The 22078-nt window shown below is 58.6% G+C and overlaps 3 protein-coding genes across 15 annotated transcripts in view; 2 read left to right on the forward strand and 1 right to left on the reverse strand.

Annotated features, from left to right (window-relative positions):
* The window catches only part of ABR (ABR activator of RhoGEF and GTPase), a 33918-nt gene extending 20258 nt beyond the window's left edge, over positions 1 to 13660 (forward strand). For 3 of the 4 annotated variants that reach the window (XM_084493300.1, XM_084493301.1, XM_084493302.1), the window contains 15 exons: positions 137 to 258; positions 375 to 540; positions 667 to 789; positions 882 to 957; positions 1099 to 1203; positions 1680 to 1754; positions 1893 to 1990; positions 2102 to 2233; positions 8159 to 8218; positions 8352 to 8461; positions 8631 to 8770; positions 9338 to 9472; positions 9589 to 9694; positions 11223 to 11370; positions 11546 to 13660. In XM_084493300.1, the coding sequence (XP_084349426.1) occupies positions 137 to 258; positions 375 to 540; positions 667 to 789; positions 882 to 957; positions 1099 to 1203; positions 1680 to 1754; positions 1893 to 1990; positions 2102 to 2233; positions 8159 to 8218; positions 8352 to 8461; positions 8631 to 8770; positions 9338 to 9472; positions 9589 to 9694; positions 11223 to 11370; positions 11546 to 11635 (1686 nt within the window). In that variant the 3' untranslated portion in view covers positions 11636 to 13660. Of the gene's footprint in view, positions 1 to 136; positions 259 to 374; positions 541 to 666; positions 790 to 881; positions 958 to 1098; positions 1204 to 1679; positions 1755 to 1892; positions 1991 to 2101; positions 2234 to 4251; positions 4638 to 8158; positions 8219 to 8351; positions 8462 to 8630; positions 8771 to 9337; positions 9473 to 9588; positions 9695 to 11222; positions 11371 to 11545 lie in introns of those variants that run through there. The other variant, XM_084493303.1, reaches the window with a different exon arrangement.
* A 1391-nt stretch (positions 13661 to 15051) lies between these two features.
* On the reverse strand, positions 15052 to 18745 carry TIMM22 (translocase of inner mitochondrial membrane 22). Its single transcript, XM_084493304.1, has 4 exons — positions 18484 to 18745; positions 17895 to 18091; positions 16775 to 16847; positions 15052 to 15661 (listed from the first exon to the last, which is right to left on the reverse strand). Exons 1-4 carry the CDS (start codon positions 18710 to 18712, stop codon positions 15585 to 15587), a joined length of 576 nt encoding a protein of 191 aa, XP_084349430.1. The 5' UTR covers positions 18713 to 18745; the 3' UTR covers positions 15052 to 15584.
* Positions 18746 to 18799: 54 nt separating this feature from the next.
* The window catches only part of SPECC1 (sperm antigen with calponin homology and coiled-coil domains 1), a 95587-nt gene continuing 92308 nt past the window's right edge, over positions 18800 to 22078 (forward strand). For 7 of the 10 annotated variants that reach the window (XR_014684866.1, XR_014684867.1, XR_014684868.1 and 4 more), the window contains exons 1-2: positions 18928 to 18997; positions 19304 to 19357. The gene's annotated coding sequence lies outside the window, so the exon portion shown is untranslated. Of the gene's footprint in view, positions 18998 to 19303; positions 19358 to 19547; positions 19611 to 22078 lie in introns of all 10 variants that reach the window. The other 3 variants (XM_084493310.1, XM_084493308.1, XM_084493312.1) reach the window with 2 other exon arrangements.

Raw genomic sequence — 22078 nt, forward strand, 5'->3', positions numbered from 1 at the left:
AAAATGGTCCCGAGAGGACGCGGACCTTCCCGTGCTTGTGTTGACTGAGCCACGGAGGGGGACAGGGGCATCCAGGCCCTGCAGGGTGCTGGCTCTTGCTCTCTGCCCGCTCTCACGCCATCCCTGCTCTCCCCAGACCCGGCAGCTCATCAAGGACGGCTTCTTGGTGGAGCTGTCGGAGGGCTCGCGGAAGCTGCGGCACGTCTTCCTCTTCACCGACGTGCTGCTCTGTGCCAAGCTGAAGAAGACGGCGGTGGGGTAAGGAGGGCGCTGGGGGCCCCGTCCTCCAGCGGGAAGGGGCACGGGGTGGGGACGGGGGACTGGGAGGGCTGGGAGGATGCTGAGGATGCTCAGCACCCGCGCCTCGGCCGCAGGAAGCACCAGCAGTACGACTGCAAGTGGTACGTGCCCCTGGCCGACCTGGTGTTCCCCTCGCCGGAGGAGTCGGAGCACTGCCCGCAGGTCCACGTCATCCCCGACCACGAGCTGGAGGACATGAAGATGAAGATCTCGGCCATCAAGAGCGAGGTGCAGAAGGAGGTGAGAAGGGTTGGGAAGGGTGCGGGGTGCCCACGGATGGGCAGATAGCACCCAAGGGTGCTGGGGGTGCCGGAGAGAAGATCTCGCCTGCTTGACCCGGTCCCCGTGTCCTCTCCCTGCCTGCAGAAAGCCAACAAGGGGCAGAGCCGTGCCATCGAGCGCCTCAAGAAGAAGATGTTTGAAAATGAGTTCTGGCTGCTCCTCAACTCGCCCGCCATTCCCTTCCGCATCCACAACCGCAACGGGAAGGTGAGGGGGGCTGGAGGATAAAAGGGGCTGGAGCTGTGCTGGCCGGGGAGGGATGAGTCTCAGCCCTGCAGCATCCACCTCTTTTTTTCCAGAGCTACCTATTCCTGCTGTCCTCCGACTACGAGAGGTCTGAGTGGAGGGAGGCCATTCAGAAACTGCAGAAGAAAGGTAATTCTCAGGCTGCCGAGGCCCCCTCGGGGCTCCTTTTCCCTAGGGTGCTGCCATGGATCAGCCCCGTGGGATTGCAGCCCGTCTGCTCCCCGGGGCCGGTGCTGGCTGCGTCCCTCTGAAGCCCCTCTCCTGCCCCAGACCTCCAGGCCTTCGTGCTGAGCTCGGTGGAGCTGCAGGTGCTGACGGGATCCTGCTTCAAGCTCCGCACCGTCCACAACATCCCAGTCACCAGCAATAAGGACGGTGAGTGTCTGCTGGGCTGCTGGCCCCAATTGCTATGGGGGTGACGTGGGGAAGGGTGTGTGGGGTCCCTCGCCTCGAGTGGGGTCCCTGGCTGTGCAGGGGGACGTGTCCCCAGCAGGTGGCACTGCCGGAGCAGAGCTGGGCTCCCATGCTCACGTTCCCAGCAGTGACACGGGGCTGGTTTTGGGGTCCCCAGTGACATCCCTGCAGGCTGGGCAGGAGCAGAATGACCCCATTACAACCAGCAACCCCCAGCATCAGGGAGCTCGGGATGTCCGGCAGGACTGATGGGCAGCAGGCGATGCTTGTCCTTCTCCAGACCTTCAGGAGGAGCCCTCCAAGGGCTTGGGGACAAGGGGGTGTCACTGCAGGCACCCGGGGGCCGTGCTGGGGCTCGTTATGGTAGATCCTACCTCAGGGGGCTGTTGGGGGTCAAAACCAGAGCCTTAATGACCCCTCTGCTCCTTGCCTCACAGATGATGAGTCCCCTGGGCTCTATGGGTTCCTGCACGTCATCGTCCACTCCGCCAAGGGCTTCAAGCAGTCGGCCAGTAAGTGCAGCACCCGCCCTTGCTCGGAGAGGCTGGGGCGAGAGCTGGGCCCAGCACGGGGCCCCGTGAGCCCACGGGGGTCCCAGCAGCTCGATGGGGACGTGTTACGGGGGCGCTCAGCGGTGTCTCCTCCCCCAGACCTCTACTGCACGCTGGAGGTGGACTCCTTTGGCTACTTCGTCAGCAAAGCCAAGACCAGGGTTTTCCGGGACACAACGGAGCCGCAGTGGAACGAGGTGAGAGGAGGCTGGAGGATGCGGGGAAGGAAGGGACCGTGCCCACCTTCCAGCCCTGGTTTTGGAGACGTTTTGGGTGCTGGGGCTGAGCCGCCCTCCGTCTGCTGCCAGGAGTTCGAGATCGAGCTGGAAGGCTCCCAGTCCCTGCGCATCCTCTGCTACGAGAAATGCTACGACAAGACCAAGCTCAACAAGGACAACAACGAAATCGTGGACAAGATCATGGGCAAGGGGCAGATCCAGGTACGTGCTGGGGCTCTGGGGCACCTTCTCACCTAACCCAGGACTTCTTGGGGCCAGCCCGCTGGGATGCGGGGCCGGGAGACACCGGGAGCTGAGCACAGGGGGCTGGGCTTGGGGCTGAAGGCAGCGAGGAGGATGAGCATCAGGCACGCGGGTGATGATCTTGGGGTGTGATGGCCTCAGCAGAGGTGGGACAAAGCGAGAGGGGATCCTGGGGAGGTGGCAAAGGTGACAGCCACCCCCCAGGCGTGCGCCCAGCCCCGTTCCTTGGGATCAGCTCACCCCATGGGCTGCGGGGAGGGGTCTCTGTAACCGAGGGGGGTGGGGGGTCCACGAGCCCGGTGTCCACCTGCCGGGGGCTCTGAGCATCCAGCCCCACATCTCCCCGCTGCTGTCCCCTCTGCCACCATCCCCATCCCCGGCGCCTCCATCCGCTGCTGCTATGGCAACGGGGGGTTGCCAGGGCAACGGCCCGGCCACCTCTGATTGGCCGTTGCCAGGCAGGGGGATGGAGGCTGGGGCTGCCCCGAGATGCTCCAGGTGAGCAGGGTTGGTAGGAGGGGAGCCAGCAGCCCCCAGACCCTGCGCCCCACGGCACCCCCCTTGGCCAGGGGGCAGCGGGGATGCCTCAGGAGGGCGATGCCCACCCACTTTTCTGGTGGGACCCCCGCTCTGGCTGCTTTTCCCCTGTGATGGGATGCCTGGGACACGTCCCCCCCCTGCCTGAGGACGCTTCAAAGCACCCGGCTGCCTGCTCCATGGGAAAGTAGCTGAGGGCAGGTCCCTGGGGAGGAGGAAGGAGCTCGGAAACGCTGCTGGGAAGGAGGTGCCGACGTAGGGTGGCAGCACGTTGGGTGCAGGATGGGGGCTGGGGCTCGGCTGGGCTTGGTTGTACCCGAAATTGCCCGTCTGCTGCCCTCCCCGGCGTGGGGCAGGGGTGGCACGAGGCCACGCAGTACGCAGGGGGCTGGGGAAGGGGCTCAGCACCCCGTGGGGCTCAGCCCAGCTGTGTGCTTGGAAATAGCCCGTGTCAACAAACATGAGTCACGCCGGGAGACCGGGGGTCGGGGCAGGGGACAGCACAGCTTGGCTCTGCCGTGCGAAAGTCTGGGAAGGAGAAAGGGAGAGAGAGGAGGCCCCCGGGGCTGCTCACCCCGAGGACGGGGTGGTGTTCCTGACGTTAGGAGTGGGGCTGTGGGGCTGTCCTGCTGTCACCTGGCCCCGTTGCTTGGGGCAGGGCTGGCCCCAAGGCTGGTGCCCTGGGCTGGGCAGGGGGACTGGCAGCGGGTGTATGGGGAGGGGGTCTCGGAGCCAGGGGGTGATGGGGCAGGGCAGAGCAGCCCCCCCTGGCCGTGCAGCCCCCGTTTTGGTGCAGGGGGGAGGAGATGCGGCTGTGGAAGCGGAGGCTGTGTTGTTGTCATGGGCACGGTGCCTGCCATCCCTGCAGGGAATCGCTCCCCGGCCGGTCCCCCTTTGCGCAGGGTTGGCAAAAGCTCCAAAAAAAAAAAAAAGGGGGAGATTTGTGGTGTCGGGGCTGTCCTGGACCTGCAGGGACCCCCAGGGTGCCCCCATGCAGCCCTGGGCGTTGGATCCTGCCTGGTGCTGAGCCCCGTGGAGGCAGGGTGCTGTGTAATTCCGATTTTTGGCTCCTTGCCCTGTCCGTGTGTGTCAGGAGGAGCCGCGGTGATGCCCCAGGGCACCCCCACCTCCCTCTGCCCCACGCTGTCCCCACCTCACCCCACCAGCAGCAGAGGCAACGAGGATCAGGGCAAGCTGGTGAGGTGTAGGGCGGGTTCCTGCTCCCCAGACCTCATCAGGACACCCCAAAAGCGCCAGCCCCTTGCCGTGCCCAGCCTGGCTGCTGCGGGGGGGACACGGGGATGCTCCGGCGGTGCCTCCCTGGCCTCATCTGCGGGGCTGCGCAGCCCTCCCGAGCGGCACAGCGGGCGGCAGGGCGGGAGTTAACGCGTGGGGGACGCCGGGGGGGCTGCTTTGAGTCACTTCCTCGCAGTGGGAGGGAGGCTTTGGGGCTGCCGAGCCGAGCTGCCTCTCGCCAGCCTGGCTCACACACCCTGGAAGATGAGCCCAGCTTGCTCGCCTGCCCGCCGCCCGAGCCGGGCTGCCCCCGGCCACCGCTGACCTCCGTGCCCAAACATCAGCGGGGATGCCGGTGCTCTCCTAACCAGCCCCCCCGGCCACCCTGGGGCCCCCCAGCCTCTCCTCTGGCATCCCGGGAGCCCAAGCGGTGGCGATGATGACGGATGTGTTGGTGCAAGCCGACGGCAGCCCCGCTCCTGGGGGCGAGCGCCTGGAGCCTGGCCCGGAGGAGCCCGAGGGCAAGCGGCCCTCCACCACGGGCGCCCGCCTCTGGGGCCGGGTGCGCAGCAAGCTGCTGAGGCAGAAGGTGCCTGGGGGGCTTGGGGGGACGTGGAGGTGGTGGGGTGCACCCAGTTGGCTTCCCCGTACCCGGTGGCTTTGGTCAGGAGGGTGGGGTTTGGGTATGGGTGCGCCTCGGTACCCCCTTGCTTTGGGGAGGAGGCTGGGGGGCTCTGTTGGGTTGCTTCGGGAGCTTTATGGCTACTTAGCAGCCTGCTCAGCGCTTGTTTTCCTCTTCCCCTTCTTCCCTGGGGGCTGCCGAGCTGATTTCTGCCAGGCTGCTTGTGTTGTGCGGGGTGCAGCCGGGGTGTTGGGGCATCCTTGGGTGCTGCCTCCTGCCCCAAGCAGGAGGTGCTGCCTGCTTTTGGGGTGCTCGAAGGGGTGACGGGAGGACACGGCACCATCACAGGCAGTCCCGGGGGACTCGGGGGCACCGGGGGCTTCCCTCCCGTGCGATGAAAGGCAGGAGCTGCCCCGGCACGTGCGGGTTTGGTTTGTCAACAGCGAGGGGGGCTCGGTGGCAGCAGGGCTGGCTGTGACGCAGCGGCATTAACCTCGATTCCGTGCAGCTCCCGCAGAGGGGATTAGGGGCCGCCAGGGCTGCGGCAGGAGCTGCCCAGCGGCTGTTGCTGGGGCAAAACCCGAGGAGGTTTTTGCTTCCCAGGACGTGGGGCAGACGGGCGAGCAGGGGCTGTGTCACCGTGAGCCGTCCTGCACGGGAGCTCAGCTGCAGCAAAGTCTGCGCCCGGGTCCCTGTGTGCAGCAGGCACGTCCTGCTTTTAGGGTCGCCGTCAGATGGGGCTCTGAATCGCTGCTTTTTTGGGCTCTGCTTGGCTCTGGGGCTGCTCTGTCCCTGTAGTGTAGCTCTGTCACCGTGTGCTACCTGGGCAGGGGGTCACTGCGTGGGAACCCGGAGCATCCCCTGCCTGCTGGGGCCAGGCTGGGTGCCCACAGGGGCCGTGCTGGGGGGAAGCGACCCCGTCTGTAGCAGATCCCATGGGATCCCGCTCCCAGGGTGACACATGGGGAGAGCCACGCCGGCTGAGTCACCGCTTTGCTCAGGATGGCTTCACCCCGGGCTGATGCATCGGGTGACCTCACGGGTGAGAGGTGCGAGGCAGGGATGTGCCCAGCAGCATCCCGGCATTCGGGGCCCCTAGGGCCACGCTGCGAGGGCTCCTCTGCCACCAGAGCCCCCAGGACACACGCAGCCCTGCGGGACTGCTCGTTGCCTGCCCTGCTGCCACCTCTCGCTCCGTGACAAGGGGCCTCGTGCAAGCAAACACCTCCAGGTAACGTGGGAGAAGAGGTTGAAGGCGAGTCTCTGCGTCCCGGAGCTGAGGGTGCCATCCTCCCCACCAGCTTGGGGCCGTCCCTGGGCCGTGCTGGAGCGTGGCAGCTCCCCGTGGTGCAGGGGGAGGAGATGGTAACAGTGGCAGTAGCTGAGCCTGGGTGTTTGCCAGCGCCATGTGGGCAGGAGGTGCCTCTGGCGCCGTGGGCAGATGCTCCCATCCGTCCTCCCACAAGGAGCCATGTCCCGTGGGGACGTGGCAGTGGCTGCGGGCAGGGTTTGGAGAGCACCGGGGCCAGCTCAGAGCCCACTGCTCCTTGGGGACCGTCCCCAGCTGCAGGGGAGCTGGGTGACGCCAGCTGAGCCGGCTCAAATTTTGGGGCAGTGACAAAAGTTTGGAGGGGGGGGGGGGGGGACCGCGGTGCGGCTGGGGGAACGCGCTGTGCTCGTGGCAGCCAACCTGGCTTTTATTAGGGCTTTGTTCGGAGCCTGCTAAAGCCCTTCCAGATGTGCGCTGCCAGGGCCATCGGAGACGGGGGACCCGCGGGACGGGGCTGGGGAAGATGTGTGGTGTTTCCAATTAAACTCGCGCCGTGGAGGGGGAGGCCTACGGCTCCCGACCTGGCTGGGGAACGAACGGCTTCGCTGCCGTGCCTGGGGCTGGGCGCTTTGCTCCTCGCTGCTGGGGCTGTGGTGACAAGGCAGCTTCTGCTTCGGTGCCACGAGGGGGACCTGGCTGTGTGTGGAAAAGGGGTGAAAGCCCTTGGGGACCCGGCCAGAGCCCCACTGCTGCTGCACAGGGCATGGCGGTGGCTGTGGTGGCATCATCGGGCGCTGCAGGAGGGGACTGGCACTGGTGGGGGGGACACGAGGGGCTTCGGTGGCAGGGCTGGGGTTGGCCAGGGTCCAGCTGCAGCCTCGTGATCCTTGCATCCAGACCTGCTGTGGGGCCCCTTGAGAGCCTGGGGCAGCTGCAGCCTTCCTCCTCCTCTTCCTCCTCCTCCTCCTCCTGCTCCCCGCTCTGTCCCCAGCAGCTGTGGTGCTCCCCAGGGCTCCCCCATGCTGGGGCGCCGGGGAAGGGATCGGCGTCTGGAGACATTGCTGGAAACCACAGCACCTCACGTGGCAGTGGGGGGTGGAGGAGCTGCCCGGCCTCGTGGGAATGGTGCTGGGGACAGCAGCCGGGTGCTGGGCAGGGTCTGGCCGTCTCGGATTGTCCAGCCCAGGTAGTGTTTGTGACAACTGTGGGACCTGTTTGTCCTCAGCCTGATGTCCCCTGGCTGAGCTCCACATCCCCTCTTCCTGCTGCCCGAGGCTGAGCTCAGGCCATGCCGTGGTGCTGGGGCTGTGCCTGGAGCCAGGGCAATTCGGGTGTTGGTGTGCAGGAGGGGACACGAGGGATCTTTGTGCTCACCCCAAGCATCTCCCAAGCCAGCAGCTGCTAAAGGAAACTCCCGTGTCCTTGAGCAGTGACCCCGTGCACGTGGCACGAGCCTCGCCTGGCAGCTGCGCGCTCGCAGCCCCGGGACCCCCGCCAGCTCCGCGTCCCATCCCCTTCCCCGAGGGGACATTAGTGCCAGGCACTGCCCCGTGCATTACAAGGATCGATGGGGCCGGATCGATGGCACCAGCTGGGGACCAAAAAGCCCCAGAAGGCAGCTGGAGCAAGGGCTGGATGCTGTGACAGAGCCCCCGTGCCCTCGGGTGGGAGCGGACCCCCCAGCCCCGCAGTAGGGTGAGCTGGTGCCAGCCTTCCTCGTCCCAGTGCTGCATCCTCATCATCCTATCCCTGGGGCTGAAGTCCCCGATCTCCGTCCCCTCTTGGGACTGGGGTCGCTGCTGTCCTCTCTGCCCCGGTCCTGTGTCTCCAAGGATTGGGGACAGCTCTGTGCCACCTCGCTGCCGTGAGTGGTGGGGCCTTGGGAACGCCAGAACCTCGCTGTGGCCCTGGGGAAGCGTCACCAAGTCCCCTGCTAGCCCGAAAGCCAGAAATAGCAGAGCCCGTCATTCCCAGGGGTTATAAATAGCCTTGGCTATTGGGAGATGTTGTTTTTTTCTGCATGGAAAACACTGCCCTAGTTCTGTTCCATCAATCTGCCTCCAGAAATAGTCCCGATTCTTGGAAATTTCTTGCTGCTGGGGTGTGTGTTCAGCTGGGGGCTCAGGGGGACTGATCCCACCGGGTCCAGCGCCCAACCCAAGGGACCCCAGACTGTCCCCGCTGGTGTCCAACCCCAATGTGTTGTCTCTCCCCGCAGCTGGACCCGCAGGCCGTGCAGACCAAGAACTGGCACATGGACGTGATTGAGATGAACGGGGTAAGCAGGGCACAAAACCCCTTCCCCGGGGGGCAGCGGGGTGGGCTTGCTGGTTCCTCCCCCTGAGCTTTGGGTGCACTGTGGGGCCGTACCCCCGTGTGACGCTGAGGTGACAGCCAGGATGTCCCCACAGATCAAGGTGGAGTTCTCCATGAAGTTCACGAGCAGAGACATGAGCCTGAAGAGGACGCCGTCCAAAAAGCAGACTGGAGTCTTCGGAGTCAAAATCAGCGTCGTCACCAAGTGCGTGCGGGGCTGGGGGTGGCTGCTCCCTCCCTGTCCCTGCGGGCTGTGGGGTTCGGGGACGCGGGGGACCTCCCCCATCCCTTCCACCCTGCACATGAATCCTGCCCCGTCTCAGGGCTGGCGGGGCCCCAAAAATCACCGCTGACACCTCTGCTTTCCGAGCCAGGCGCGAGCGCTCCAAGGTGCCTTACATCGTGCGCCAGTGCATCGAGGAGGTGGAGAAGAGGGGCATCGAGGAGGTCGGCATCTACAGGATCTCCGGCGTCGCCACGGACATCCAGGCCTTGAAGGCCGTCTTCGATGCGAGTGAGTGACGGCCGCCTGTCCCCTCCGTGGGCACCGAGCACCCCCCTGGTGCTGCAAGCCCGGGGGCTGCCCGTGGCACTGCGCCGCGTGCGAGGTGCACGGGTGGGTGCTGGAGGGGCTGGGGAGGAGGAGGTAAAAGCTCAGAGCCGGTGCCGCAGGAATTGCTGCCCCCGTCGTGTGTGGGGCACGGGCAGCCCTGGCCCCGAGCCCCCGCAAGGGAGCCCCACAGCCCCGCTTTGCCCTGACCTATTTTCGGTGGTGTTTGTGTGCCGATGGCTCGGATCTGCCTCCGCGCCTGGCCAGCTCCCAGGGAGACACTGAGTCAGGGCAAGGTTGCAGATGGATTTGCAAATTGTTCCGCGGCCCGCTGCCCAGCCCTGCCGTGGCCAAACTGCCCGCTGCCATCGGGAGGGTCAGGAGCTGGATGAATGCTCACGGGGATCCCCAGATCCCCTTCCTGGGGCTACCACACCCAGAGGGGCCCTCGGTGGTGCGCCGGGGCTGGGGACTGTGCTGTTCGGGGTGTTGGCGAACAGGAGGTGTCACACAGGGCTGCTCTCTGGACAGATAACAAGGACATCCTGGTGATGCTGAGCGACATGGACATCAACGCCATCGCCGGCACGCTCAAGCTGTATTTCCGGGAGCTGCCCGAGCCCCTCCTCACTGACAGACTGTACCCCGCCTTCATGGAGGGCATCGGTAAGGGCCTGGGGACCAGGAAGGGGTCTGGCCACGCTGCCAGCACCTTCCTCCCTGCTGTCCCACTCACGAAGGGCTTGGTCCCTGCCCTGAGCCCTCTCTCTCCTCGCCTCCAGCCCTCTCGGATCCTGCTGCCAAGGAGAACTGCATGATGCACCTTCTCCGCTCGCTGCCTGACCCCAACCTCATCACCTTCCTCTTCCTGCTGGAGCACTTGAAAAGGTAACGGGTGGGCAGGGCAGGGCGAGGGGGCTGCATCCATCTCACTGCTTTGCCTGGGGGTGGGCCACGAGCACGGGGGAAGCTGCTGGCTGCCTCCCAGGGTGCCCCCGAAACCCTGTGGCCGTGGCTGGTCCCTCACCAGGTGATGCTATGCTGGTGCAGAGCAGGGTGGGATTTGGGATTTGGGCAGCTTGCAGTGGTCTTTCCCTTCTCCTGGCTCCTCCAGAGGGTGCAGCCTCAGGGGTGAGCCCAACTCTGCCTCCCTGGGCTCTGGTGCATTCACCGGGGGATCTGTGGGATCCTGGAGCTGTTCTGTGACACAGAACAGCCCCCGGAGGCCTGGGGTCACTGGTGGTGGTGGCAGCAGGGACCCTGCAGAGCACAGGGCCCTTTGCACAGCTCCGCTCTGCGGGGAGCACGCATCCTTTGGCACGAGGCAGCTCTTGGCTGCCTTTGCCTGCGTGCAGCTGCTTGGATGAGCTCCCCGTGGGGACCAGCTGGCCTCAGCACGGGGCGGGGAATCAATTTGGGACCGTGCGGTGCCCTCTTAGCAGGAAAACTGAGCGCTGCGCCCCCCCACCAGTGCAGGAGCAGCCCCTGCCCAGCACATTGCTCTGATCCCTGCAACTTTTCTGCGGCTGGCGGCCGAGCCCTGGGGGTGTTCAGCTCTGCAGAAATGTCCCAAAGCTGTGCTCAGCACCTCGTGCTGTTTATCCTGCGGTGAGAGCAGCACCGTGCAGCTCCCCATCATGGCAGCAGCTGCAGCTCCTGTGGCCGCTCCATTTCAGCTGCTCCTGGCTCCTTTTGCAGCTGGGAGAGCCACGAAGCTGGGGAAGGGCAGCGCAGGGGCCCCCAAAACCTGCAGTGGGCACAGGGCTGGTGGCAGGACCGTGGTGCGGCACGCAGGGCCCTGCTAGAGCGTGCCATGAGGTTGGGAGTGGGGCTGGCGGCTCGTGTTACTCGCATCGTGACGTGTTTCTCTCTGCTCTGGCTAAAAGCAAACAGAAAAAGTGATTGCTGCTGGGAGTGGGGAAGGAAAATCCATTTCCACCCTGAGAACTGGGCACAGCCAGTTCCCACATCTGCTCCCCTGGCCGGGGCTCAGCCGGGGAGCGCGGCCGCCTGCAAACACGGCGTTGTCGTGGCCCTGCTCCCTTGCTGGGGGCTCTTTGGGGTCCCACGGGGTCAGGGGGCCGGTGCAGAGCCCCCCATACCCTGCAGGGGCTGGGGCAGGGCGGAGGCTCTGCAGCTTGCAAGCAAGCCAGGGCTCGGTCGCTGCCACATCACGCCCAGGGCTCCCAGCCAGGCCCGGCGGCTCCTGCGGAGGCCGTGAAGGGGGCAGAGCTCCCTGCCCTGCCCCTGGGTCTGTGGGGGCCACAGGGGGCTGCTGCAACCCGAGCCGTCCTGCTGGGGCTGGAGGGTGGCAGGGGGAGGTCAGCGTTTGTCCCTCCCGTGGCACCCGGTGGCTGCGCTGCTCCGGGTGGAGGCGTTGGGAGCTCACGTTTGCGGCTTTCCTCTTATCCCCCAGGGTAGCGGAAAAGGAGCCCATCAACAAAATGTCCCTCCACAACCTGGCCACAGTCTTCGGGCCGACACTGCTGAGACCCTCGGAGGGGGAGAGCAAAGGACACCTCACCCTGGCCTCCGACATCTGGTCCCACGACGTGATGGCCCAGGTGAGAGCCAAATTGGTAGGGCCTGGACCCAGCCCGTGCCAGCACCCGGAGGGTTTCACCAACCTGTCTGGGTGGACTCGTCCCTCCTCGCTGCAGGAGGTGGCTGCACGGGGCAAGCTGGCACCTGGCAGCTCCCCCCCGTCCGGCCCTAACCCCCCAAATTTGCCTGCCGCAGGTCCAGGTCCTCCTCTACTACCTGCAGCATCCTCCCATCTCCTTCACCGAGCTGAAGCGCAACACACTTTACTTCTCCACGGACGTGTAGCCTGCAGGGAGGAGGCACCAGCTGCAAACACTCCCAGCTCCCCGCTGGGGGCCATGGACCGGATCGCGGCCCCTGGGGAGATCGGCCTGGCCCCAGGACGGTGCCGCCTGCAGCTCCTGTACAATCGCGTACCGACGGCCCGGTCCCGCCCCAGGCGCCGTGCCGCTCTGTAAAGTAGTCGTGTCTTATGTCCCTTCTCGTGTTCAAGAATTGTTTTCTGTATATTTGTTCAACGGAAGAGGTAGTGACTGACAAGGGCTGTGGACACAGGCTTCCCCCTTTTTGGCTCGTTTTCTCCTGGACTCCTTCCCGCCCGGCGCCCCTCGCCTCGCCCCGCTCGAAGCCTGCAGCATCCCCCGGCTGCCTGGATGCTGTCCCTGCTTGCACGCTCCTCGCTGGGAGGCTGGGAGCTCGCGGGTTTCTCCCTGACGGCCACGACCTGCCCCGCTTTGCCTCGCTGCCTGGATCCACCCGAGAGCAGGGCGCCCCTGCCTCCTCGCCGCGTCGCTGCCGGGTGCTTTCAGGCCAGTCCCCTCCCTCGGTCGCTCTTACCCCGCACTTTGCCTGTGTGGGTGCAGCAGGGGGGTCGCTCCCCTCGCTGCTTGGCATTGCCACGCAGTGTTTTGGGGTAACCTCCTGGGATGAGGCGCTGCGCCTGCCTGGAAGCACAGCAGGCCGACTGCGGAGCTTGGGGGTCGACTTGGGGCTATGGGGTCAGCTCCCGTTTCCTCACCAGGCTCTCGGCCTTGTTCTTGCCAAGCAAGAGACTGGAGCGTTGCCCTGCTGTGTCTGTACATCTGTGTCCCTGCCTTATCTCCCTGCGTGCCCCTTCCAGCCAAGCACTGCCACCTGGCTGCTGCCTCCCGGGCATGCCACGTGCGGCACCCCGGGGCAGCAGCACTCCTGTTGCAGCCACGAGAACGAGAACGGGGAGGTTTTGTTTCCCTCCTTGGCTCAGGGATGGGGGAGGAAAGCCCCGGTGGGCTCTGTTTGGCCTGGCCCTCACTACCGGAGGCAGAAGTGCTCTCGCTAAGTGGTTTGATGACTCCAGCTCTTGACCCCAGGCTGACAGCCGGAGTGGCCATGCTGTGTCCCGTGGCAGAGTGCTCGAGGCTGTGCCCTGGCTGCCCCCCAGCACCTGGCTCCGTCCCCTGCCCTCCCATGCTGCCGGGGAGCTGCCGGTAGCTGCTGGGACACAAAACCTTTGGCTCTGTGAGCTGAGTCTGTGTTCTTGTGGGGGAAAAGCCCCCTCCTCAATTGCGTTGGCCCGGTGCGCTCCTGTGCCAAAGGGAGATGATGAGAAGTGACCAAGCGTGTCCCTGCTGCCAGCAGCGTTGCCTTTCCCCCCCCCGACCAGCAGACTGGTCCAGGTAAAGCCCGGCCGATGCTCCAGGTATGTCCTAAGCCCACCTCCCCGGGGAAGGCAGCAGCTGCCAGCCCCCCACCAGCAAAGCAACTACCCGAGGGGAAGCCTTTCAGTCCCCCTCTAAAGGGCTCACACTCCAGACCCTGCTCCTCTCGACTACCAGCTAACCAGAAGGGAAACAGCAGCGCAGAAAAGAACCAGGCGTCTGTCTTGGCCCTGGACCCAGTAAGGAGGCCGAGCGTTAAGATCTGACTGCACAGCGGATCCCTGTGTGTGTCCGAGTTGTTACGTGTGTCCAAGTCTCTGTCCACCGTGGTGTCATTCCAGATGGAGACTCTGTACAGCCAAAATCCCCCCCGCGTGACGGTGGCTGCAGGCCCGCGCCGCGCAGCCCCAGCACAACAGGCTGCGGCCAAAATCCCCGTGACGGGTTTTTGTTTGTTCCTGCAGGAAGGAAAGGCAGGGGGGGTGGACTTCTGCAGCTACAGGTAGAATAGAACTGTTAATTAATATTTGACTTTCAGAAGTTGTTAAGGATATATTTTTGTTTGTGTTCTGTTTCAATTTCTGTAGATTATAAACTTTAAATGGCTGTAAACCATGTGAAGAAAAAAAAAATGTTAATAAAAATGCAAAGCCCCAACATTTGCACAAAAGGAGCCCTGTGGTGTTGCTGTTTGCACTAACTGATCACCTTGGCTTCGCAATTTCTTCTCTTTCAGCCGTGGAAATCTTGCTAGTTGTGTTTCGAGCCAGTGGTATAAGCACGGGCATTGTGCCAGGCAATCTTTTAAGAGACATCCCATGGTTTGGGCTACATCCTTGCATTTCAGTACATTCTGGAGGAAAAAAACCTGGACTGTCTGGAGCCAGCTTGTTTAATCAGCCTGGAATTACTCAAGCTTCAAATTCAGCTGACTTGCACAGCTTCTGGCCCGAGGATACTGAACAGGCACAGTGAGGGCGATCAGGCGATCCGGAAACCTCATCTGATGGATCACATGGAGCTCTCGCCCCACTTCTTTCCTTGTGGTCATGGGAGAGACAACACACCTCCAAACTGACCACCTTATCAGCTAAACTGCCCTGCTGGTGTTGCTCTCCCAGCGAAGCAAGTGCTGTCAGTGTTCTGGGATCTCAAACCGTGAATGCAAAGGAGGGGAAGTGGGTGAGAGAACCCCCATAAGACATTTGAGCTGAATTTGAGATGCTGCTGTCTCGGTTTGACAATGAGGGCAGTGAGGCACTGGAACAGGATGCCCAGTGAAGCTCTGGATGCCCCATTCCTGGAAAGTGTTTAAGGCCAGGCTGAATGGGGCTTTGAGCAATCAGGTCTCGTGGAAGGTATCCCTGCCTGTGGAGGAGGGGTTGGAATTTTATAACCATTAAGGTCCCTTCCAACCCAAACCATTCTAAGACTCTCTAAGGGTGGGTGTTCCCCCTTGCACAGTGGCTCAAGGACAGTTAAAACCCAGTCTAAACTATTTTGAGTTTAAAAGATATCCTCTATGGTCCAAGAACAGCCTGTGGTTAGGAGAGCAAGGCAGCTGGTGAAAAAGCAAATCCAAAAGGGAGCAGCTCCCCAGGCTTGTGAGCAGGTGTTCTGCCTTCAGTACCAACGCTCTGCAGAAGGGGATGTTTCACTTTTCCCCCAGTTTAACACTGGGGTGCTCAGAGGTGGTGCAGGAACATGACGGGAAGCAGTGTGCTAAGTGAATGTCTGCTTAGCTGTCTGACAGTGGTTTAGTCTCACAACTCTGCTTTAAAGTCCAGCCATCCAACTGCTGGAACCAACGGTGTGAGCCTGTGGCAGTTAAAGCAGTAGCAAGACTATTTGTACTCCCATGGTGAGGTTAAACCAGGCTAGCCAAGTGGCTACAGAGAATTATACATCTGCAACAACCTCTTTTTTACCCTTAAACTGTTTTGTTCATCTGCCAGTAACCACACGGTTCTAAGGCTAAGGATTCCTTTTTGCTTTTCCCTTTAAGAAACGGTAAAGAAATCTGGCTCTCATTCTGTGCTTGAAATAAGACAAGTTGTACAGATGGTGGTTTGTCTTCAGTTGGTATTTTAAGAAAAGCCTGGAACAAACTATTTCTCCACAGGATCTTACCTCTCCCCAACAGAACAGCAAGCTGCAAACTGGTAACTGCTAAACATTTGCAGCACGTTCAAATACACGGTCATCTAAACCACTGCATTTCTTTATGAAACTGTCCTCCTGCCTCTTTTGATGCTAGCAACAGACTTAATCAAAATCAGACCCAAAGGATCCAGAAAGCTCAGAGTCCAGGCTTGTTTCCTGGAAACTGACAGTCAGCTGATCTGTCCTGGTGATACTGCTCACTGCGCCTGGCTCCATCCTTGCATATTCCTGCAAGTCTGCCTGAAGCAGCATGCCAAGGCTCAGAGCCAGATTATTGTTAGTCACTCAGGAGAAGCAGCCAGCACCATCCAGCTTGCACTGATCAGGACTCCAAAGCAGTGGAAAGGTAAGCTCGACGGTTCCTCTGCTGTGATGCAGGCTCTTCGCAGCAGCACTGGAACACAAGGAAAACTTGCTCCCAGGGGATCCCGCTGTTACCGGAGATAGTAATCAATCGCTGCAGAGAAAGCGGCAAATCCTCCACAGCCGATAACGCCTGCCTTCAAACCAGCTGCAATGTAAAAGGATGGGAAAGATTGAGAAAATAGGAAAGAAATTGTTCCTCCCAGTAACTAGCCTACGCTGTATGGGCTTGTAAAGCTTACACCTGCAGGAACCTGGTGGTCCTCTACCAGGGAACACTGCTTGAGGTAAAGGAAGGGGGGAACTTGGCACACACTGGACTTAAAATCCCCCATCTGGATTCACAAGACACAGTGACTGGGTGCTGTGGTCCTAACTTTCCCTACAAGGGTTAGGAAAGAAAGCACCAGTGGCCACTAATGATTTCAGTGTGCTCTGATCTGAGCACTGCGAGTGGCTTTGCTGTTGGACAAGAGATGGATAGGAAAAGCAGCTGCTACTTGGAAAGCTCTAAGAGGATTAGGCCCAGGACAGACACAACTTAACGGGCTCAATTAGAAGCTCTTTTAAGAACACTTTTGTTTCTTTTATGTTAGCTGTCTTCTTGCTTTTGTTGTTTTGCTTTTGCTTTTTTAAGGATAGGTGAGAGAAGTTTGGTATTTTTGATAAGCAGCGCAGCTCTTCCTACTTGGGTGTTCTTAGCATTCATGGCTTCCCCCAAAAAGTCCCCATGCGTGCATGCTGGACTAAAATCCCCGTGCTCCTGCTCTTGTACAGGAGCAATAAATAGAATTGCCTGTTTGACTTGATATAGGAGAAAGGAGGGAAGCATTGTACATGCTGTGCAAGTTAACAAAGTTCCTGCCAGTGAAACAGTGTATATATAAGTACAGCTCGGTTACCACAAGAGCTGTAACTTCACTAAGTTGTTCTGCACGTATTTTTGGATCCCTCTCGATGACACCACAGACGCATGTGGATAGCAAACACCGTTTCCTGATTCTCTTTCAAGTCACTTCTGTTCATTTTTCTCCAATCTTGCTGTCCTGTACAACAGCCTTCCCTACCCACACATATCTTTCAAGCTGACAGGAAAGCGAGAGAGATGGCAGTTCTGTCAGTTTGGAGTACACTCTCATGCTGACATAACCATAACCCCGTGCAAGGAGATCTGTTGTGTATGTTGCCTTAAAAATACTTCTTGCTACCTAACCGAATTACAGCTTCATCACAGAAATAGCTCGTAGCAGGCACCACCAACCTCTGAAGCCGATCGCTCCTCCTGTGATGCAGCCACTAATAACGCTGTTCTTCCAGTCTGACTTTCCACGATACTGAGGAATTAAAAAGCAGAGTCAACACATAAATATGGAATAAAATCTCAATACTCTGTACTGATAGCAGAAGAGATTGAATGACCTTCCGGCCCTGTCTCAGATGAGGATGTTTTTCCCTCTGTTCTCAGCAGATGGCCCCCTGCACTTTAAAACATAAGCCTCGCAGGGCCAGGAGGAGGGGAAGGAGCAGGTCACCAGGAGAGGGAAGACAAATCCATATGGTGCAATGCAGAACTACAACACGGGCTCTCAGGTGAGCCAACACAGCCCCCAGACGGCAGCGCTGTGCACTGGCACCAGCTCAGAGATTTTAAAGGTGCTACAGTCACCCGAGTGCAGCACTGAGCCTGGCCATGCAACCTGGTTCTCAGCACAGGGGAGAGCCACAGCACCCTGCTGGCAATGATATACAATTTCCATAGCCAAAGCATGCCAGTTTTTCACCAGTGCAGAGATTGGTTTGTTCTGCTTTGTTGTGCAAGCAGATACATTTTTCTTCTACATGAGTTAAGAAATAATTGTCTTTCAATTAAAAGACAGTACTGAAATTCATAACAGCCTAATTTTCCTATTTAAGAAAATGGATGGGAGATTTACCGCTGAGCTGCACAAGGCCAGTTCTTGCTGTAGGCGCAAGATGAAAATAGGCCTGTTACTTAAGAACTTTGATCAAAGGCTCCCTGTCTGCATATGCAATTTTTACAGGCTCAAATGACCATGTTGCAAGTTTGCAACTTTCAGTTTGATGTTTTAAAGTAATAACAGATTACTTGTAGCTAGGGTTTCAAAAAGCAATGCCCATACTTGCCAAGATTGGGAAAGGACTTCACGGTTGTGTACAGTTCTGTTTATTCTATCAGAGAACTGCGGTTCTGAAGGGAGGTCTCAAAGCTGAAAAGCTTCCATGATCGAGAAGCAAAAATAAAGTAGCCTTGTCCCTCACCCCGTTACAAGGGGGATATGCATACTTATCTGAGTCCACTAAAGGAGATTACTGTGTATATAATAAAAATATTTCATAATGCTTAAGGACTCCTTACTCACCGATTCTACCACACACTCGGTGCAGGAGAACATAGCACCTACGATGGCGAAGTTCTTTGCATAGGATATGCCTCTCTGCCCCATGTCCTTCAGCACCTCCTTCGCGGTTGGCGTGCGATAGGGGTCCTTGGGATCAAACCCAACGTTGGTGTCGATGCCAGCTGTGAAGACACCAAACGCTCCTCCGAGAACAAATCCTGCGAAAGAGAAAAGGGATAAAATGAGCCTCTGCTGGGGCAGAGTGATACGAGGGGCCGTACGGTGATGCTGTGGATGCTGATGCTGACACCTTCCCCGCCGAGGGCCTGTGTTGTGTGGAGAAACACCACAATCACCTCTTTCTTGTACAGAAGGGAAAGTGGACGGAGATCCCTCCCTGGGCCCTGTGACAGCCCGGGGGTGCTCTGAGGGCTGAGGAAAACCCATGGGGGCGCAGCTCGGCGGCCTCTCCCCCACCCTCCCACCCTCCCAGCGCCCTGGGGCTCATCCCCAGGCGGCTCCCTCAGCACCCCCGCTACCAGCCCGTCCCCAAACCCCTCAGAGCCCCCCCAAACCCTCCCTCACAGCCCCCTCAGAGCCCCCCGCGCACCCCCCACGCAGGCCAGCGCCGCCTTGAAGGCGCAGCTCTCCATGGCCCGCTCCACCATCTTCTGCTCCTCGCTCTTGGCCGGGCTGGGGATGCCTCCCAGGGCGGTGGGGTCCCAGTTTCGGGGTCGCCGCCGCTCGCCCACCAGGTGCTGCAGCAGCTCGCTGTACCGCACCGCCGGCGGCTCCGGCTCCGGGCCGCCCGGTGAGGACGGGGACGGAGCCGCCGCCATCACCGCGATCCCCCTCCCCACCTCAGGAGGCCGCCGCGCAGGGGCCGACGGGAGTTGTAGTTCCGCGGCGCCGCGCCCGCGCCTCCCAGCGATGCCCCGTGAGGGCGCAGCGAACTACGCTTCCCGTCGTGCTCCGCGAGGCTCCCTGAAGGACAGCGGGAGGGAGGGGGGGAGGACTACGTTTCCCAGCGTGCCTCGCGGCCGCCCCCTAGCGACGGTTGCGGCCGGTGCAGCTGAGGGGAGGGCTCCGGAGCATCCTCGGCAGCCGAGCGGGGCCGGCGGCAGGTGGGAGCCGGGGGGGGCTGTGAGGGGACCGGGGGGGCCCTGAGGAGCCGGACCGGGGCCCTCCGCCCCGCATGAGGGGCGAGGAGTCCCGGGGGGAGGCTCCGAGGTGCTCGGGGAGCCCCTGCGGCGCCGTGTGGGGGCCTCAAGGCCCGGCCCCCCCCGGGGGCTGAGGGGCCCGGAGGGGCCCGGGAGGCCTGGGGGGAGGCCTGGGGGGGGGGGCCCGCAGCGCTGCCGGGGTCTGTGGTGCGCAGGTGGGAGCTGAGGGGTGCGGGCATCGCCTGTCAGCTGCGCCTTTTGCTTCCTCAGGTGTTCGGAGGCGGCTCGGCTTCGGGACCCGTTTGTCAGGAGTGCTTGGAGAAGGTACGGAATCGGGCTTTTCTGTCCCAAAACGCGCGCTGAGCTCACGGCAGGTCACGCAGAAAGCTCAGCTCTGCTCGCTCTGCGTGGTAGCGGGGTGAGAAATGCCTCCGTGCCTTTTACCCTTGGCGAACAAGGGGCTGCCAAGATTGAAATTCTCCTACCTGCCTTGCTTGTGTTTCATTTTGTTTAGCCAGTGTTACCGTCTTGTGGACTAGAACCAGCGTTCCGCACAGCCAAGCACACTTTTTTGAAGGTATGCTTCAAAAAAAAAAGCGTTTTTGTCTTCTTTCTGGTTTTTTTTTTTTTTTTTTTTTTTTGCATTAAGTGTAAAAGTTGCCTGTAAGTTTTTAACTCTCGAGGAACGGCTGTGATCGTTTCATTAGGATGCTTCAAATTACTCCACCTCGCTAATTGAAAATGATGTAAAAGGTTAATTCGTTGTTTAAGAGGAATTATTGAAGTATGAAATCTTCCTGACAGCATACCATACCCTGAAAGGTGACTTGTTAGAGATCCTGAAGAAATCTATTCTTACTTACTTATTTATTTATTTATTTATTTATTTATTTATGTATTTATTTATTTAATGCTTTTCACTGTATCTTGTTTATGCCTCGGTTTAGGGCTGGACATGTAGGATTAAATAACCATTGAAACTGATGGTTTTACCGCTTCAAATGAAGTGATGAAGTTCATTTGCAACAACTTTCCTCTTTTCCTCTTAAATTCCAGTGCCCTCTACTGGCTGGACCATCAGACCTGCCCGGTGCTCTTCCTTCTCTCTATCTCTGTCCTTTTTCTTTTAAACTATCTTGGTCCCTTTCTTCTTTTTAAGGTCAGAAGCTGTTGAAAAGCATGCTGTTACAGTCTACTAAAACGTTGTCTTTACATAAAAGAGAAGGTTGCTGGCAGGATGATCTCCCTAAGGGGCCCTTAACTGTAGATTTCAATCTTCTTGATCTAAACTAACCTAGTTGGGCTGATCTTGAAGTCACACTGCAAAGCCTATTTTCCAGAGGTGTAAAGGGAAGAAGGATGTGCTGGATCTGGAATTTGAGCTCTGAGGGTTTCCATGTATAGCTGGAATATTATTTTTGCTTTCTTTTAACTGTTCCTGGGTTTTGGACAAAATCACAGGTTTAGAGTTGCTTGGAGATACTATTTTTTTTCCCTAGAAATATATTTTCAAAATATTTGTTTATAATAGTTATATTTATTTATACATACACGTATAGACTTAAATATATATAATTTCTCCCCTCAGGTATTGAAATGGTTTACTCCTTTTCCCATACATGTTCTTCTCTGTTCCATGTCTGAACAAACACATGGCCTTGGCTGTTTATATAACCTCAGCAGCCTGAAAGGACTTCTCATGTGAGTGAAATCAGATGGAACATTAAGCTTTTGAGAGAGAATTTGTAAGTTTGAGTTATCTTTGAGAAGTTACTCATTTGAAATTTTAAGCTGTTTCTTCTTTTTGAATGAACCTGCCATAAACTTGTGAACCTTCATCACTACAGACATGTGCAGCCAGGGCATTGATCCTCGTCCTTCACCAGGCTTTTACCATCTGAACAATGTGCCTGAAGTCACGCTTTCATCTTGGAACTGTTAAGGCCAGGGCAGGTTATTACAGGCGAGCTTAGGTTATTTTTATCCTTGCCTAGTCCCGGATGAAACATCTCCATTTTGTGTGAGCAGCTTTTCCCTGGGTGATGACAGCATTAGGTGCAGCTGATCATTAGTTTTTCACTGGCCTGTGATGGACCCAATGCACGAAGGTGCTCAGCATTTCAGCAGAGGGCAGCACGTAGGGATATGAAATAATTCTATTTCACTTGACCTGTACAGGGATTCAGCCTTCATCCAACACTTCTCCAAACGGGATCCCAAAGAGCAGAGAGTTTAAACCTTGGAAAGAATATTTTTGGCTGAAATCACGGTCGCACATGGCTCTTACTTGTAGAGCTCCATCATTTCTAATAAGCTTTGTCATTTTTAGCGTCACTATTTAAAAACAAACAAATAAAAAATTCATCTCTCTCAACTTTTTGTAAAACATGGATGGTTCCTGACTCTTTTCAGAAATTAACTGGGCAGGAGGTGGCTGAAGATGGAAGTTAAATATAATTTGATTAATCCATTCTTTTTCACTCTTATACCTACCTGTCTGTCACCTTTTTCTTTCCCAGAACTACAATGACCTAGGCAAATGGGAGGAGGAGAGGACAGATTAACTGAAGCTTTCATGGGGGGGAAAAAAGGAGAAGCTTTCAGTCTCCCCACAAGCAGAAGAAAGTACGGCTGTTTTGCAATCGTGTTAGTTGGTCACGCTGCAGACCTTGTGTCTCATGTAGCAAAGAGGTTTCCAGTGGCTATCAAGGGGCTGTGTGGGAGCCTGCTGGGCTCTGAGCGTGGTTCTTCAGGTGCCATTTCACATTTCCACTCTAGTACCCTCAGCTATAAATTTAGGCTGGTGCTTACTTACTTCCCATCCAGCTTGTGAATGTAATGATTTTGTATAAGATTTTAACATCTTAGGTTTAAAAGGGCATTAGAGAAGTAAATTGAATTTAGGGATATTTCACAAAGCAGTGACTGGAAGTTGCTTTAATGTCTGTACTTCCCTTGGCTTCTATGAATTTCACCAATTTTATGTTTTGAGAGTGCTTTTTTTTTTTTTTTTTTGAGGTGCAAAGCCTTTCCATGCTGGTGAAT

The sequence above is a fragment of the Aythya ferina genome (assembly GCF_964211825.1).
Source record: "Aythya ferina genome assembly, chromosome: 19".
Taxonomy (NCBI): Eukaryota; Metazoa; Chordata; class Aves; order Anseriformes; family Anatidae; genus Aythya; species Aythya ferina.

What these genes read in the sequence shown, in the direction of transcription:
- TIMM22 (XM_084493304.1), bottom strand. Translation starts at nt 18,712, where the DNA reads ATGGCGGCGGCTCCGTCCCCGTCCTCACCGGGCGGCCCGGAGCCGGAG. An exon ending in CCGAGTGTGTGGTAGAATCG is followed by an intron (nt 16,848 to 17,894) that starts GTGAGTAAGGAG and finishes TTAATTCCTCAG; the next exon opens with TATCGTGGAAAGTCAGACTG. An exon ending in AGGAGCGATCGGCTTCAGAG is followed by an intron (nt 15,662 to 16,774) that starts GTTGGTGGTGCC and finishes TTTACATTGCAG; the next exon opens with CTGGTTTGAAGGCAGGCGTT.